Below are 19,325 nucleotides of genomic sequence, written 5' to 3' on the forward strand. Positions count from 1 at the left end.
TGAGTTACATGGTTTGAATACATGTGTAACACCCCGTACCCGAGACCGTCGCTGGAGTCGGACACGAGGGGTTAACGGCTTAATCCATTTACTTACACAGTCCATTTTTTTTTAAAAGTTCCAGGCAGTTGGCTAACTGCGTCACTGTCACCTTAAAAATCATATCTTGAGTTCCACAACTCAAAAATCAGTTTCGTGATTTTTCCCTGAAACTAGACTCATGTATACATCTAGAAATTTTTTTCTAGAATTTTTGGTCTGGCCAATTAGTACAGTTTATTAGTTAAAGTCTCCCCTGTTACAGGGTTCGACTACACTGACCTTCCTACAATGCGACTTAGATAACTCCTTGTACAGGGCTTCAATGCTTATGCCACTTGCTTCTAAGGAAACTAGACTCAAAAAGGAATCTGTACATATATGGCATGACTTCTAATTATCTCTGGTTAATTTATAATGAATTTCCAAAGTCGGAACAGGGAATCCAGAAACCGTTCTGGCCCTGTCTCACGAAAACTTAAATATCTCTTAACATATTGTTCATATGATCATTTCGTTACTTTCCTATGAAAATAGATTCATCAAGGTTCGGTTACATAATTTATTCGCTATTTAATTCCATTTCTACTATTTTTAGAGATTTTTCACATCCACATCACTGCTGCTGCCAGCATCTATTTTTAAGGTAAACTTTACCTATTTCATGATCCTCCATGGATCAACTAGAGTTTGTCATACATATACCAAAGGTGATCATGAATAACCATTCCCATGACTAACCGTTACCAACATTTCCATACCTCTCGACGGACGACATACAAAACGATTATAATGCTATGATCCAGTATACTTAAGCCATTTTCGCATGGCTATCCAAATTTACATAAAACCGAAAGGTACATGACCTACAACAAAAGGGTAGTCCTATACATTAACCAAAATATCCTCTCACTACTAGTCTATTCTATACATGCCATAAGATATTCCAAAACGTAGCAGTACCAAACAGTGGATGGTGATAATGTGACTAGTTGCTGACGATCCTCGAGCCTGTAGCTTCCAAATGAGATCTATAAAACAGAGGAAACAAAGTACACGGAGTAAGCATTACAATGCTTAGTAAGTTTCAAGCAGTGTCAACAGATAACAATCAAATTATAACATAGTTGTTCGTATTTTTATTTCACTCTTCCTTCGGGCATACCATCCCTTTTCCGAATATGCACATCTCATCATATGTAATAGGCGATAAATTCTCACTTTGGATGGTGACCTCTTATGATCATAGGTACATTACATATTTTACCGACTTCCCACATTGACCAAATGCACAATAATCATAGAACAGTCTTATTGCTTTACTCACATGTGCATCACATAACGACCTTGTAATTTAGTCTAAATCAAACTTAAATATAATCTCAAATACATACCTGACCAACTTAACACATTGAACGTATTTATTACTAATTGTCACTGTGAAGTCGCATAATCTTACGCTTTACTTGAATCTTCAGCAAAACCTTTAGTTTGGGGCTTACCCGGACAAAATCTCCACACGTAGTCATCGGGTCATTAGAGCTCGGATATAGTACGAGCACGAAGCCTACGGTCATTAATCAGTGATAATATTCTCGCATAAAGCCTGCGGGGTTTTAACCCGGATATAGTACTGACACAAATGCCCTTCGGGACTTATCACATTTATACACTTTCACATCCATCACATTGGCCATTAGGCCTTATCACATATATACACTTTCACATTCATCACATCGGCCATTAGGCCTTATCACATATGTATACGCTTTCACATTCATCACATCGGCCATTAGGCCTTATCACATATGTATACGCTTTCACATTCATCACATCGGCCATTAGGCCTTATCACATATGTATACGCTTTCACATTCATCCCATCAGCCATTAGGCCTTATCACATATATACACTTTCACATTCATCACATCGGCCATTATGTACAGACTTGGTCTTGGCCGAATCTACATCAATCATTTTCCAATGAATAATTCAATTTCACGCCATACTATCATTTCATATTCGAATACTCATAAACTTACAATTTCACAAATTTTAATATCAAAGATCCATCTAACACTCATATATCATTTTACAATATCACGAATTAGAATTCAAGTATGGGTTTAATCAATAGCTTATGAGCAACTAAAACAAGTTTTATCCATGTTTACAACGAAATCACATATTCACTACGAGCTGTTTTCCTGAGCAATGGTCACTAAATTATTTATAACCGGAGCTACAAGGCTCCAAATCACTTGCCGTTAATTTTCCCTGAATATAGACTCGTATATCTTCCATCCATAAATTTTTCAGAATTTTAGGTTTGGCCAATCAATACCAGATTTTTCTTAAAGTTTCCCCTGTTTCACTGTTTGACTAACCTGACCAGTCTTCACTACGAATCAAAATTCTCATTGTACAGAATTCAAAGTATGTTCTATTTGATTTCATTTGAAACTAGACTCATTAAGGAGTCTAAGCATATAAATTTTATCTTGTAACCATTTTTTTACAAATTATAGTGATTTTCTTAAAACAGAACAGGGGATTTCGGAGTCATTCTGACACCGTCTCACACAACTTTAAATATCTCTTTATAGGAAATTTCTTTGCTTACACGGTCTCTTTTATAAGAAACTAGACTAATTAAGCTTTGATTGCATATTTTATTCAGCCTATGTTTCCATACCAAACATTTATAGTGATTTTCTAAAATCACGTTATGTCCTGAGCAAATTATTACAATTTGCTCTTAAATTTCCAAGTCCAAACACTTAGGAATTTACCATTTGAGTTTAAGACATATCATGGCCACAACATATCTTATTAAATCAACTCATTACATCCTATTATAGTTGAATTTACTCAACATTTAATCACTTAAAACTTACCTCAGAAGTTGCCAAACGATTACGACGGCTATTCGATCACCTCTTTCTTTCCCTTATCCAACTTTGATCCTCTAGGCTCTTGAGCTAAATCAAACAATTTACTTCCCAAATTAAACATAGCCATACGACATCCATATACATTTTATACTAGCCGAAATGTACCATCAAGATATACTTTACTCAAACAATTTACATTGGCCGATCATGTATAATGGTTTGTAGCTTAATAAACTTATCATACATTATGTATTCATAATATTTGTGCAGCCAATTATCCATGGTCATACACACACAATCAAAAATAAATACCAAATTTTCATATCCTTTAGGCCCTAAGCGAATACACTTGTCATGTTCACCTACATTTTCAAGTACAACATTCTCATATTCGCATTAGTATCAAGCATAATAGCTAATTCTTCCCACCATTTCCAAACCATTTCATCAATGCAATCATACCATTACAAATCAACTTAAAATAACCATATCTAATAATCAAATACCTATAGCATTGCACATTTCTCACATAACAAGTACAACTAAATTCATTATTAATATATATATATATCTAAACACTTAACTACAAGATTTAATCACCATTATCAAATCATAAAACAGCTTATAACCATCATCTATATTTACTTCACATAAACCGAAATAACCATTACATCATCTTTAAAACACTTAGCATTTTACCCATTTAATCAAGCCAAATCTCAAGACCATTCCATCACACAAATTATACCATAAATCATACTTACAATTTCAGTTAATGCATGACCGAAACTCACCATCATTAACATCATTAACAAACCAAAACCAAAACACATCTATCATCCGTATACCAAGCTTACCAAAACAAACTACTATGAGTTTCAAGCTTATTGACCGAATCTCAAACCTCAAAATTCTAAGTTTAATCTATGGGATGAGTAGAGTTTGAACTAATCATCTCAAACATGCATAGATTTTCAAGAATCATTCAATACATACCTCATTCTAGCCATCTTCTAAGCCAAAAATCAAAGCAACCAAACTTTCTTCTCCCTCCCTTTAGGCTACGGCAATGGAGGACAAGGATCAACCAACTTTTGATTCAATTTTCTCTATGACCGAATGCACATACCTTAAATTTTTAGCTTGCTATCTTGCCGAAATCCTCAAAACATATTTCTTCTTTCTTTCTCAAACATTCGGCAAGAACAAGGTAAGGGTGTATGGCTCTCTTTTTTTTTTGAATACTTATTTCCTATTATAAAACCATGTAGTCATTATAATATTAATACAAAATGCATATATTTTGTATCCCATACCATCATGGCCGGCCACTTCCTCTAAAGTGGGGAATTTGACATGCAAGACCATTATTTTCAATACATGCTTTAATAGACCCTTATAGATTAACCTATCACCTTTCAAAAATGTCACACATAAGTCCTATTAACTAAATTCACAAGCAATTTACTAAATCGAAGCTTAAAACTTTCACACATTCATATTCACATATAATAAACATAAAATATGACGACTAATTATTTTTATGACTCGATTTTGTGGTCCCGAAACCACTTTTCAACTAGGGTCAAATTAGGGGTGTCACAACACGGTTGTGTGACTCTAGTTCTACATGGTTACAGCTTGTTACATGGCCTTGACACACGGCCGTGTGACCCTTGATTTGCACAATTGCCCTTCTTTTTGTAAAGGTTTCAAAATATTCCTTGTTCAATTTCGGGTTGATTTTAGAGCTTTTGTAAGCTCAATTTTAAACTCGGTTTTGTTTGCAAAACATGGTTTGTGTGAACTTATGTTGTTATTCAATGTTTAATTGAATTTTGATTTCAGATTTGCTTATTACTATTCTGTTAATAGTTATAACATCCTATAGCTCGGGTACGGTGATCGGGCCGAGTGATGGGTGTTATAGTGAATATATGTGTCACAAATGGTATGAGTTTATATCAAGAATCGAATGGTTATATTTTGGTGTTTGAATATGGCTACTTGTACACGAATTATAAATGGTTTCAAACTAGGTATGTTATGCTAAGATACTAGTGAACTTGATGAATTAATTACAATTGCACAGGATTTTGTATGAAATACAATATCTAATAAGTTATAGTATTTGAGCTTTATTATACTTGTACTAAACCTGGAAATGATTGTACATTAATTGAAACGAAGGAGTGAGGTGATATTATAAGTGGTAAATTGGAAAAATAGGGTTGATAAGGGCATACTTTGATAATGATATGATTAAAACTATTATTATAATAAGTATGATGAAATGTCTATATTTTTAACGTTTGAAGTGGGAAAAATTGTTGTTAGTTTTCCACAATTAATATGTTACTTTCTATAGAATTTGTAGCACCCCAAACCCGGCCCAGAAGTTATGGCCGGATCCGGCATGCCACATCAAAAACGTTAAAAAAAAAATCCATTCTAAGTCCAGAAAATCGTACTTAATGTTCAAAAGATTAATTCATTAAGGGTTAAAGTGAATGGAAGCTGTGCACCAGGTAGGAAACCGGAAAAGAGGTGGTGAGTCCATCGGACTGCTTAAGTACCAAGCTCCCTTCGGATCCAATCCTAGACATGCATACTGCCATTGCCACATCTTAACGTCATGGATATTTCTAGGAAACCGATTTGATTAAGTCATTTTTAGGAAAAATGATTAATTTTGGAAAATACTTTTATTGCGGAAGCTTTGCTTGTTGTCGTGTTATTTTGAAATCAATTGTTGTTTTTGAAAACGCGCCCTAAAGCTATCCAATTTCAACAGTTAAAATAAGTATTACCTATCTTAGTAATACATATTAAAACCATAAAAAATAATTAAGTGGCCTTATTACATTTAAAAGCCCAAAAACTTCAAACGTAAATAAAAGGATGTCCAGTTCACCAGAAGAAAATCAAACTTTCAGAGCGGTGGCCACTCTCGAATTCCCTCACGCTCCAAGCCCACTATGGTTGGGGATTTCTGCGTGGATGAAAATAAAAGGGTGAGTTTGGGAAACTCGGTGTAAGGAAAACCCTTCAAAGCCCAAGTCACTCAAGCCTATTGGCCTAAGCCCATTCAGTAACAGTGGTACTAGGCGAGCCCTTTTCAGATCATAATAAACTGGGCCTTAGCCCCTTATTCAGATAACAGTATGGCCCATAGGCCTATTTCAAAATACATGCAACATCAGTAAACATATGCAAGCCCATTTGGGTAACAGTGGTCTTGGGCGAGCCCTTTTCAGATTACAATAAACGGGCATTAGCCCTTATTCAGATAATAAAGATGGCCCATAGGCCCATTTCAAAATACATGCAACATCAATAACATATGCAAGCCCATTTGGGAGACTACTCAACCCACCAACCACTACACTCCACCCGTACCAGCCATACACTCCATGTGGGGAATAGCTCAACCCACCCATTTAACACTCCACAGATTCTTGACCTTCTTTGCGCTTCATTAACGAAGAATTGAGGCAAAGCCTCCAAGATGTGGACAAGCCACTTTCAGTACTTCCTCGTCAATATCCCGGTCCATGCATCGATAATAACAACATGGCATGCATAAATAACAACAATCAAACATGCATTTAGGTCAATTTAACCCTAAGGGTATTTGGTAATTTATCTACTAGGGGTAAAGCGTAAATTTTCTACTTTTAAAGGTATTTCAGTAATTTATCTATTTTAGGGTTTTTCATGCATATTCCTACTTTTCACGTACTAACAAAATCACGCATCGAGGGTTCTTACGAATTGGGCCGTTGGCCCATCATTCCAATTTTGGCCCATTAAGCCCAAAAATATCGAGGGCACGTAAATCATGCACTTTGGTCCAAACATTGCAGCTTACAAAAACATTAATCGATTTACCTCACGAGCATTCGCACACTCGCAAATCTACAAAATACCGGTTTTCGACATTTCGCTTTTCGCTTTTACCGATCTAGACTAAGAAAGAGGGTGTTAGTTACACACTGCTTTGACGATATATATTCGCGAGATCCACACACGAACCGCCTACAATTGGATTACTAACACATTAATCTAACTATTCAAATACGAACTACGATTAACCCCTTATAATATTCGCCAACCACACCTACAGATCATAGTAAGCTTATAAGAAAACAATAAGCAACTCATTAACAAATTTTGTCAATGTTTACCACATAATCATAATTTCACTGCAAGCTGTCTTCTTGAGCAACAGTCACTAAATCATTTATAACTGGAGCTACGAAACTCCAAATCAAGTGCCGTTAATTTTCCTGAAAATAGACTCATATATCTTCTATCCATAAAATTTTCAGAATTTTTGGTTTAGCCAATCAATACCAGATTTTTCTCAAAGTTTCCCATGTTTCACTGTTTGACTAATCTGACCACTCTTCATTACGAATCAAATTTCTCATTGTACAGAATTCAAAATATGTTCTTGTTTATTTCATTAGAAACTAGACTCAATAAGCTTTAATTACATAATTTATTCAGCTTCTAATTCATCTCCCACAATTTATGGTGATTTTCCAAATTCACGTTACTGCTGCTGTCCCAAGCAGATTTATTACCAAATCACTCTTTCATACACCTATCTTGCATGCATGTTATTTAAACATGTATATCACCAATCAATCATCACATATCTATGATTTTACTTAAGTATAATCTCCATTTCATCATTTTAAAGCACAACATGTTAGCTGATTTTTCCCTTTAACATCTAAGGCACATGCATGCTCATTTGTTTGGCTCAACTTCACCTATCTTCCATTTTTCATCAAAAGAACATGAAACAACAACCATTTCCTTCATTTTAATTCATGACTAAATGCTCACAACACAACTAAAATCAAAATATACTTCAAGAGTTAAGGTAGAATCAAGAAGAACTCATGAACCTCAAAATAGAAGCAAGGTACCAAGAACTTACCTTCAATTTTCCTCCTCCTAATGACCGAATACTCAAGAGCTTTCTCCTTTCCTTTCTCTTCTCTAACTTTCAACTATGATGAACAAAGATGGACAAAACTTTGTTCTTTTCACCCCTTTTTCTTTTAATAAAACTTCATATTTCATCCATTTAATTCTTTAATACAAAAGACATGAATTTCTTATCATGAAACATTTACCTAAACCATTATCATGAAACATTTACCTAACCCATTATCATGGAACATTTACCTAACCTATTATCATGAAACATTTACCTAACCCATTATCATGGAACATTTACCTAACCTATTATCAAAAGTGTACATTTTGTCTACAACAACATGATGGTTGGCCACTTCATGTAAAATGGGAGGTTTGTCATGCAAATCCTCCTATTTTGCACTCCTATTTATTTGGCCACTTCAATTTAGCCTATAGCATTTTCAAACATTTTCACATAGGTCCTATTTCATCATTTCACCCCCTTTTTCTTATGGAACAAAAATTAACTAAAATTGTCGGGTTCAATCTTAAGCTTGGGCTTTCTAGAGGCCCACTAACATAATTAAACCTATGCCAACATTCACAGGATTCCCGAAAATTGGGGCGTTACAGAATTGTTAATGCTAATTTACATACTTAAAATATATAAATACCAATGAGTATTTTACTTAGTGTATAATTTGTTCTCCCTATGCGCATGTTAGATGAATTTAAGATTTCCAAACATCGACCTTAGCATCCAATTCACAATCCCGGTCTCAGCAATGTTCGTTTGTTTCCAGCTTTATTTATATTTGGCATATACTTGATAGATTAAGTTTTGTGGTAGTTGAATGATGTTATAATTAAATGTTATATCTTACAACCTAGTAATAATATATATATATATGGTGGAATTTTTTTGTTATTAGGTACATATATGAATGAAATATGGATTTACTTTAGTATGATTAAGGAACGTATATTCGATTGACAATTATCATTCAAATTGTATATTTTTAATTGTGAATAGATCGTAGTTGTCTCAACAATGAATGTGACACTATAGCTCGAACCCGACGATTAGGTCGAGTGAAGGGTGTTACATTAATTGAAGTTTGATTCAATAAATTCATGAGAGTTATTTGAGCTTTAATTCTTCTTTTTTCTTTGGTATTCATGCATCTTTTGTTATAATTATAATTGTTTAGGTGTATTGAATGTTTGGCTAGTATTTGATAGCTTAGAATGGTTTCCTAGTTAATTAGATTAATTAAATATGTAATTGTTTAATTCATTCTAATATTAGTGACAAATTGCATAACTTATTTTATGTCGTAGTTTATGATTATGTGGTGTGGATGTGTGATCTAGCTTAAATAAACCCCGTTAAGGTAAGTTTGTAGGTTAGAATTAGACATCTCTTGTTCCTAATGCTGCCGGTAAGTTAAATCTTGGACGCTGAGTTACAAGGTTTATTTATCGATTAGGGAAGTAATTTCAAACAAGCTGCCTCTTGGTTTTTGAACAAGTAAGGAGAGATTGGTTGCCCAATGTTGAGTTAGCAACTAGAACGAATTTATTAAAGGCATTTATGTTATCACTATGTCTATGATCGAATCTATGAATCAAACGGAGATTTTACATTTAGCTAGAGTTCCTTACCATTAATTTTCCTGTGACTTCTAATTATTGCTTGCTTCATTTTAAGTTTTCAGTTAAAAACTTGGTTTTTAATTTAATTTTAGTTTTCGATTTCATGAAATCCCCTGCCTCTTTATTCACTTTACTTTTTTTTTAAGGAATAAAATTATTATTGATATCTGTGGATACAACCCTACTTACTACTTTTTGTTAATCTGGGTAGGTTTTGGTGAGTGTACTTGAGAGGTCCCTCTCCCCTAAACAAATTTATCCTTCTACTATTAAATAAATAAATTTAGTCAGTGTACTATTAAAAAGAAGCAAATAAGACCAAATTGAAATAGAATTAACATTTATAGTTCAAAAATATCTATTTAATGAAGTTCATATTTTTGAAGTTTCTATTATTTTGTAAATAAAATCTTTTGTTTGGAATTGAATTGCAATTAAAAATAATTTTCAAGACATTTTTATACAATAAATGTTAACTCTGTAACAATTTGGACTTATTTGATTCTTTTTTAATACGGGGACTAATTTGATCATTTAATAACAAATGACTAACTGGATCCAATCCCTATAATATAGGGACCTCTCAGGTACTTTAACTGTCTTATTTTTATAGGTCTCAATAGCTTATCAAATTTTGGTATTGTTGCTAGGGATTGATTTAATAATTTTATTTCTTCTTATTTATTTTTCTTTAATTCTTGTTTTAGTTTTTATTTCACTTTATGCCCCGATCTTTGTGTAAATGTGAACTTGTGTACGATCTAGAAATTGAAAGAACAATAAATTAAGAAAGGAAACTAAAATCAACACTAATCACTTTGTTTTGTTTGGTTACTAGTGTAATAACATGACGAAAAAGCTTATTTATTACTATGTATTGTAATAGTTAGTACAAATTTAAACTCGAAACTAGAAAGATAAGTAAAGAATCATGTAAAAAATAAGACCTTTTCAAAATAAGCAAAAATTATTCTTCTCTTTACTAAAACAAGCCATGAAGGTGGATAAATATTATCAATTGAATTAGTTTACTGCTAACTCATTACTAAAACATGCATAAAAAATAATACTCTAAATTGAACGTAGCATAAGTATATATATTTTTGGTATTATCTATGTAACGACCCAAAACCCGGCCTAGAAGTTTAGACCGAATCTCGGAGGTTACATTGATCACTGAACTAATCATAGGTAAAATTTGAGATTAACCAGCTATACATACGATATTTAAGTTACGTAAAACTCTCCGTTGTAAAATTTCGATATTACAAAAATTTTAGTCCAAAAGTCACTTACGTGTGTAAAACCCCAAAATTCATACCAAAATATTCAAATAAAACCTACAGTTCAAACCATTTATTTATAAATGCAGAATTAATGAAAATACTTTTATAGCCTGTTCTAAATTGTGCCTGTCTAAGACCTCTAGCGAGCTGAGTCCAACTATAGAAAACGGAAGCATCTGAAAAATGGAAACTAAGGGGGTGTGAGCTACACGAACTCAGTGTGAGTTCGAAATGTAACAAAAGATAGAGTTACAAAATAGAATTCCAAGTAACAGTTCTATAACAGAAACTAAATCAAGGGTAGCGTTTCAAAATAGATAGTTAACTAACCCAAAACTCTATCGGTGTACGAGATAACCTATTTTAGCAACTAGTTAAAAGGCAGGACATATTACAAAGTAATCATTCATTACACACAGGTACAGAACACATCAAGCACACAACCTGTACGCAATTAATCATGCAATCCTATAGACAGATCAAATGTGATATGTATGCATAACAGAAGAAACAATCCCACCCATCCAGCCAAACTCCTCTCCATCCCTCATTCACACCACGAAAGAACTATAAGAAGCTCGACCAACCATGCACACCACATAGGATCTCGAAAGGCTCATCCAACCCTACACACCACGTATGTGGAACTAAGCCACACAAATAACAGTATGCAGCTGAGCTACTAGAAGTATCGTACTGTGCGTTAAATCGCTATACAGACGTGTTGCAATTAAAACTGCCAAATCAGATCAGACTTCCTTCTCTTCATGTCCCAACCCAAACATTTATGCAAATGCATGTATGCAAACGATCTTACAGAAATGATGAACACATCACAGACAGTCAGAGGGAATCAGAAATACACATACTCAATTGATAAAACACAGAATCCTTTATTACATAGCATCCATTAGCTCATAAAAAATTGATCAATTTAAGCTATGATTATGAAGTACACATAAATCTAGGTCGAAACAAAGTCCCAACCACCCTTACGAAGACCTAGCCAAGGGTCGAAACACACAGAATCATAATTGCATAAAAAACAGACATAATACAAAAATTGGCAACATAAGGTCACAAGGCCATGTACCTTGGCCGTGTGGAGAATGCCCAGGTCGTGTGGGGTCTACACGTCCATGTGAAGGCCACACACACCCGTGTGGAGGGGGCATACGTCCGTGTTAGCAGCCCATGTAACTCACTGTCCAAAAATGATAAAAATTAAGAGTATAGGAGACACGGCCGTGTAGAGATCTCACATGCCCGTGTGGAACACATGCCCATGTGGCCAGGCCATGTGGTACCAAAAATCATCGAAAACCTCAAATTCCCAATTGCACATGCCCGTGTACCCAAAGGACAGGCACACGCCTGTGTGGCCACCCATGTGGTCACGAAACCATTTCGAAATTGACTGAAAGTCTTGTTTCCTGGTCACTAAAACAGACCCTAATCAAAGTAACCCAGAAACCAACCACAACAGACTAAAGTATAGATAATTGAAATGACAGAAGCCTCAATTGCTCAATTACCAAGCCTAAAAAAAAAATGTCGAATTCCACAGCAAATTAGTACTAAATTACATAGTTCAGAACACACACTCGAAATTATCAATTACCACAGAATTGAATTAACAAATCAAAAATGGAAGAATAAAGGTTCGAAACCCACACCTGATTCACAATCAAAATGCTAGAAACCAATCGAAACACGTTGACAACCTCAATATGAACCTGAAGCTTTTCAAAACCAAAAAAAAAAAAAACCGTTCTCTTCTCTTCCTTTTCAAAAGACACAAGAAAGCCAAAAAGAAAAAGAAAAGTAGAGAAGAAAAAAATGATGGAAAATTTGTAGAAGAAAAGAAAAACCAAAAAAATAAAATAAAAATAAACATTAAGTAAAATAACTAATAATAATAAAATAATAGCACTAAATAAATGAAATAATTATCTAAATTCTTAAAACAAAACAAAAATGGTCCCTCAAAACACTCCTAAAGACTCGAACCCGAAACCCAAAGGCACATTAACACACTCCCAACCACCAAACCAGTAGGCCCATTCTAACATTAGGATGCAAAAATAAACACAATAGATCAACCTACTATGTAACACCCCAAACCCGACCTAGACGCTATGGCCAAATCAGGAGGTGTCACAAAGAATAGGTTTTGATATCGAACTCTATGCGTTAAAACCATTTAGGTTTTAAAACTCTTATTGTCTTTATCTATTGTCAAAAAGTTTATTCAATTAATTAGTTAGCTTTAAAACGTGTTTTATAGCGGAAGCTTACGAAAACATTGTGTTTCAAGAAGTTAGTTCGTATTTTTAGAAAACCTTTGTTTTAGTAGAAACCATAGCTTTTAGATATCAATCATAAATTAAATACTAAAAAAAAATCCAAATCCAAAAGAAATTTAGCCAAAAAGTCCAGAAAGTCCTATTGTTGCAAAAGTCCATAAATAATCTTTAACATAAAACCATAAACATAACTGGTTTATGAACTCATGGTCACCGAGAGGCTCCATCACACCGATCCGCCTAAGTCTATGGATTACTTGAAAAAACAGACAACAGATGTGAGTTTACGAAAACGTAATGTGTGACCCAGTAGAATTAAGCATGCAAACATACATAATTAAATACAAAGTCAGAAATAGATACAGTTTTGGATTCAGAATCAGATCCAGATTTAGATTGCATAAGTAGATATGCATAAATCCTACCCCCATCCTCTACACACCATCTCCGACCATCCCATTACACCATGTAGGGATAAAAACTCTCACCCATCCTTACACACCACATTGTGCTATTAAGACACATATCAGAATATATGTAGTCGAGCTGTCAAATATAAGCGATCAACGCCGAACATAATACTTCTTCCTAATTTACAAAACCCACCCCAATAACAGATATAGAAAATTAGAAACAGATATAACAAACTACACATGCTCAACATGCTTATATACAGATAACAGTTATACGTATAGCAGTACAATTAGGCATACATACAACATCTTACTCAGATCAATCTATCAGAACATCACAGCATACAAATAGGGTTTAATAGCCCTTACCGACCCTACAGTAAGCCCACAGTCGATCGGAGCGACCCGTACAACCTTAGGGAAAATTTTAGACTTATGGGCCCACACGCTCAATTTGGCCTTTGCTCGTATGACCCACATAGCCTGGCCCAAAATCCATATACCGGTGACATGCTCGTATGGGTCCACACACCCGTGTGGCCCACACGCCCAACTTGGCCTGCCCTGTGTGGCCTACTCGGCCACACTCAAGCCACCACAAGGCCATGTGCTGCGTACAGCCATACCTTCGTCGACTACAAAGTCGTATCTCACAAACAACCATCTGTACGGGCGACCACACGCCCGTGTGGCATTGACAGATTCATTTTCCAGCTTTTGCCAAAGCCTCATTTTTTGAATTTTAGGTACACACTTGGTATCGTTTTGATATAAAAACTATCTCGAGCCTTCTGAAACATAAAATCAGAGTATCCAACAGTGATTTAGCAGATTGACTAACAATTCAACAATAAGAGTTAACATTAAATCGACTTACCGCCGATGATAAACCACTTCTAACGTGCACTAAACCGCTGGAGAGAAATTCCCTACTCCTCAATCTGATCTTAAACACGAATCACCACTATTCAATTGCTACAGATTGTCATTGCTAAAATCCCAAATCAAAAGTTAAAGGACACAATGCCTTACTTACCCAAACGATTAAAGAGCCCGACAATCACTAACACGATTGAAAGATAGAATCACCAACAGAGCCGAAAAAGAAGAACAAAAATGTCAGAAAAGGGAAAACAAAAGAGATTGATGTCAGATTACTATGGAGGAAGGAGGAAATTTTAGCAAAAAGAAAGGGAAAGATAACAGATAACCCCCATATCCCACTATTCATAATTCTAACACAACAGAAACTCTATCACAAAGCTCAGCAAAAATAACACACATGCTTGAGCAGGGATTCGAACTCAGAACCTCCAACACACTAACCCCCTTACCACTTGAAGCAACAAGCTCATTCTGATATGGTTTTACAGGCAATATTATATAAGCCCACTGAAAAAGGATAAAGCTTGATCCAAAAATAATAAAGGTGAGACTTGAACCTAAGACCTCACACAAACACACCTAGAACACTTAGCCACTGAAGTAAATAGACACTTGTGTCAAATACTCACAAAAACAGAAATAAGAAATTCAGGGCGTTACATACTACCCTTAACCACAAAGCTCAGAATTTCTAACCCTAAAATCTAGAGTGTTACACTCTACATCTGTTTTACAATCCATGTTTGGAATTGGTGGTTGCCCCTCCCAACAATGTCATATTTAAGGTTTGAACTTGCATCTTCCCATTAAAATGCAGTGTTCCTTACCACTGTACCCAATAGTTCTTGATATAAATACATTATTTAATAATAAAATAAAAATTCTCTCTTCATACAAATATATAAAACTAATGTAAATTTTTAGACAAAAATATGAACACAAATATACAAGATCTTTTATTATTTTCCTTTCTTATTTCTTTCCCTCTCTTTTGTTTAATTATATTCTCGTTATGTATTTTGTAAAATTTTGAAATTTGGCCTTTTGCTTTTAATTTCAGTAATTCAACTCCTCTATGATTGATTTAAAATTTAAAATTCAATTGATAACACTTTTATTAGACTTTTGTTGATTTTTGAATATGCAGCATTTTAATATTTAAAGATTTGATTTTAAAATTAAATTTTAATTTGGTAACTCATTTTTAAATTTATAGAAGTCAATTAACAATGTTATTAATTAAACTTGAATTTTTAAATCAAATAAGTAGAGAGACTAAAATTTAAAATTAAAAGCAAATAGAATGGCTAAATTCTAAAAGTTTAAAAAGTACATGGGTTGACAAATAATTGGACTTTTTTTCGCCCTTACTTTCCCATCCACCCAAACGAGAAGGAAAAAAAAACAATAAGATGCAAACGTGTTTGCATTTAGATGTCTAACTTCAACGTAGTCTATATGTATTGTTTTAATATATAGATATAGATAATAATTATTGGTTTTGTTCAATTTTTTGTTTTGAAATTAAAGAAAATTAAAGGTAGAATGATAAAGAAGAAAGAAATATAAGATACAAATTTTGAGAATAGCTATTCTTGTATTATTTTGAAGTTGCGTTCATCCCTCTACGCGTAGATGAATTGCACATAGAATTTATAAAACTTAACTTGCCATAAATTCATGGGAGAGGGGGTCTTGGAGAATCATGGGAAGCATTTGTAATAGAATTCTTTGGATTACTATCAATAAAAATATGCTCGTTAAAATCTTATTAAAAAAATTATGTGAATAAAAATTTAATAAAGGAAAAACAATACACGACCTTTCATTGTAAGTTTTCTAATTAAAAAGGTTTATTTCAAAAACTCAATGGAACAAATCCTTGGTTAAAATAAAAGAGTACAACATGTCTTTAACTCCTCTAATAAGAACATCACTTAACATCTTCGAGTGAACACATTCCAATTATGTAGACTAATCTTTCAAATGTTTACATTGGTAATGTCTTAGTTTGCTAAATTATCACTAGAATAAATTTGTTAAATTTCTATATCACATTTCTTTTTTAAATCACAAGTGAGGAATAATTTTGGGTGAAATATGTTTTGTTTCATCTTCTTATTAGGATTTGATAATCTGTTTTTTAGGCGTTTGGATAATAAATCTCGTTTCTTTAGGGATATTTATTTGTTTGACTTATTCAAAGTTGTTGAGTGATGGACTCCTTTTCTTTCTCTTTTCAGTTATGATGTACGGCTATAAAAATCCATTTTCTCTTTCAATAATGGATATTTAATTCTTTTCAAAATTATTTTTACCTTACATTTGGTATCAGCGCTTCCTCACGGGACATAATTGGTTAGAAGCAGTAGCTCTCTACGTAATATTTTAGGTGATTGAAGATGGCACCAAAAAGTTCATACGTGCAACCTGCTATTCCAAAATTTGATGGACATTATGAACATTGGACAATGCTCATGGAAAAATTTCTGCAATCAAAGGAATATTGGATTATAATGGAAAACGGCGTACCTGCAGCAGTAAAAGGTAGAGCCCTAACAAAGGTAGAGAAGAAACAGGTCGAAGATCAGAAGCTGAAAGATTTGAAGGTGCAGCATTAGATCGTTTAATCCTTGAGACAATCTATTTCAAGCATTAAATCGTTTAATCCTTGAGACAATCTTTAATAAAGATACATCGAAAAGTATATGGGATCCTATGAAACAAAAATTTCAAGGTGCAGCAAGAATAAAACATGCACACCTACAAGCTCTGCAAAGGAATTTGACATTCTTAAAATGAAGACTGGTGAATCTGTCAATGAATATTTGACTCGAACTCTCGTAATGGTCAACAAGATGAAAAAAAATGGTGAGAACAAGATAGATGCTGAAGTGGTCTCAAATATTCTGAGATCAATGACTTCCAAGTTTAACTATGTTATGTATTCCATTGAGGAATCTAAAGAAACAAGCATATTGACTATTGATGAATTACAGAGCAGCTTTTTGATGCATGAGCAACGCATCAACATGACTTCTTTAACTGAAGAAGCACAAGAGTTGAAAATTTCTTTTGAGGAATAGTTTAGTTTAAGAGGTCGAGGCCAAGGTCGTTATAGAGGAAAAGGAAGGGGGAGAGGTAGACAGAGTCTTGATAAAGCTACTGTGGAATGCAACAAATGTCACAAATTAGGAGATTTTCAATGGAAATTCTCAAGCAAAGAGGCAAACTATGTAGAAACTTAGGAAGAAATATTGTTGATGGCATTTTTAGATACAAAAGATGTTAATAAAGAGGATGCATGGTTCGTTGATTCGGGATACAGCAATCACATGTGTGGAAAGAAGGAAGATTTCATCAATTATGATGAAAATTATAAAGATACGGTGAAGCTAGGCAACAACACAAGCTTGGCTGTACCAGGAAAGGGCAATGTAAGATTACTAGTGCATGGAATGGTACAAATCATCACATGAGTTTTTTATGTTCCAGAATTGAAGAATAATTTGCTGAGTGTGGGGAAATTGCAAGAGAAGGGGTTGGTTGTTCTATTTCAACATGATAGATGCATGGTATATCACTTTGAGAAAGGGTTGATTATGGATACAAAGATGGTTGCAAATCAAATGTTCAAGTACATATTGTTATTGCACTACCTATTTGTTTCAGTACAACCACAGAAGAGAAGGTTCAGTAGCTCCGGCATTGTAGATATGGGCACTTGAGTTATAAAGGTCTGAAAACACTTCAACAGAAAAAGATGGTCAATAGCTTACCGAAACTCAAGTTTTCATCAGAGCTTTGCAAGCAATGTATGGTGGGAAAGCAGCACAGAACACCATTTCTAAAGAAAAGCACTTGGAGGGTGGCACAAATTCTTCAATTAATTCATGTTGATATCTGTGAACCAATCAAACCTACTTCAAATAGTAGAAAAAGGCACCTGATTACTTTTATTGATGACTTTATTAGAAAAACTTGGGTTTATTTTTCGAACAGAAAAAACAGAGACTTTTGTTATTTTTCAAATTTTAAAATTTGTGTTGAGAAAGAATCAGATTCGGTTATCTAATGTTTGCGAATTGATCGTGGAGGAATTTACATCACATGAATTCAAAAAATTTTGTGATGGCAATGGCATTCAAAGAGAATAGAGAACAGCATATACACCACAGCAAAACAAAGTATCGGAACGCAAGAACAGAACCATTATGAATATGATATGCAACATGCTTTCTGCAAAGAAGATTTTGAAAACCTTCTGGCTTGAAGCAGTCAATTGGGTAATACATGTTCTGAATCAAAGCCTAACTTTTGCTGTCAAAGATCAGACACCAGAAAAAGCATGGAGCGGAGTTAAACCCTTAGTTGAGTACTTTCATGTTTTTGGTTACATCTCTCATGTTCATGTGTCTGATTCTAAAAGAACCAAATTAGATGATAAAAGCATGATGTGTGTTTTATTGGGGGTTAGTGAAGAGTCAAACCCTTATAGACTTTAACAATTCAAACTAAAAAAAAAATTATAATAAGTAGGGATGTTGTGTTAAAAGAAGATAAGGCATGAGATTGGGATGAAAGGTATGAAAACACTGCTGTATGTGACTTAGAATAAGGAGATCAAGAAAATGTAGCGACTGGAATTAATGAGACTAAAGAGGAAGGTGAATCTAAAGTTGATGTAGACATAAAGAATTCTTTCTAAGATGTTTCAACTGGAGATGATGCTTCTAGTAAAAATGAAAAGAGAAACAGGGCACCACCAACTTGGATGAGAGATTATGAGACTGGAGAAGGGCTTTCTGAAGAAGATACTGAAGCTTATTTGGTGATGTCTATAACTGACAATCCTGTTCAGTATGAAGAAGCTGCTAAAAGTGAAAAATGGAGGAGAGCAATGGATGCAA

The 19,325-nt window shown here is 34.1% G+C and overlaps 1 protein-coding gene across 1 annotated transcript; it reads left to right on the forward strand.

Moving 5' to 3' along the window:
- Positions 1 to 17,123: 17,123 nt before the first annotated feature.
- LOC108455474 (uncharacterized) lies at positions 17,124 to 17,501 on the forward strand. The gene has a single exon (XM_017754027.1). The coding sequence runs from the start codon at positions 17,124 to 17,126 to the stop codon at positions 17,499 to 17,501; it is 378 nt and encodes a 125-aa protein (XP_017609516.1).
- The last annotated feature ends 1,824 nt before the right edge of the window (positions 17,502 to 19,325 follow it).

Source organism: Gossypium arboreum, chromosome 9 (genome assembly GCF_025698485.1).
Source record: "Gossypium arboreum isolate Shixiya-1 chromosome 9, ASM2569848v2, whole genome shotgun sequence".
In the NCBI taxonomy this organism is placed as follows: Eukaryota; Viridiplantae; Streptophyta; class Magnoliopsida; order Malvales; family Malvaceae; genus Gossypium; species Gossypium arboreum.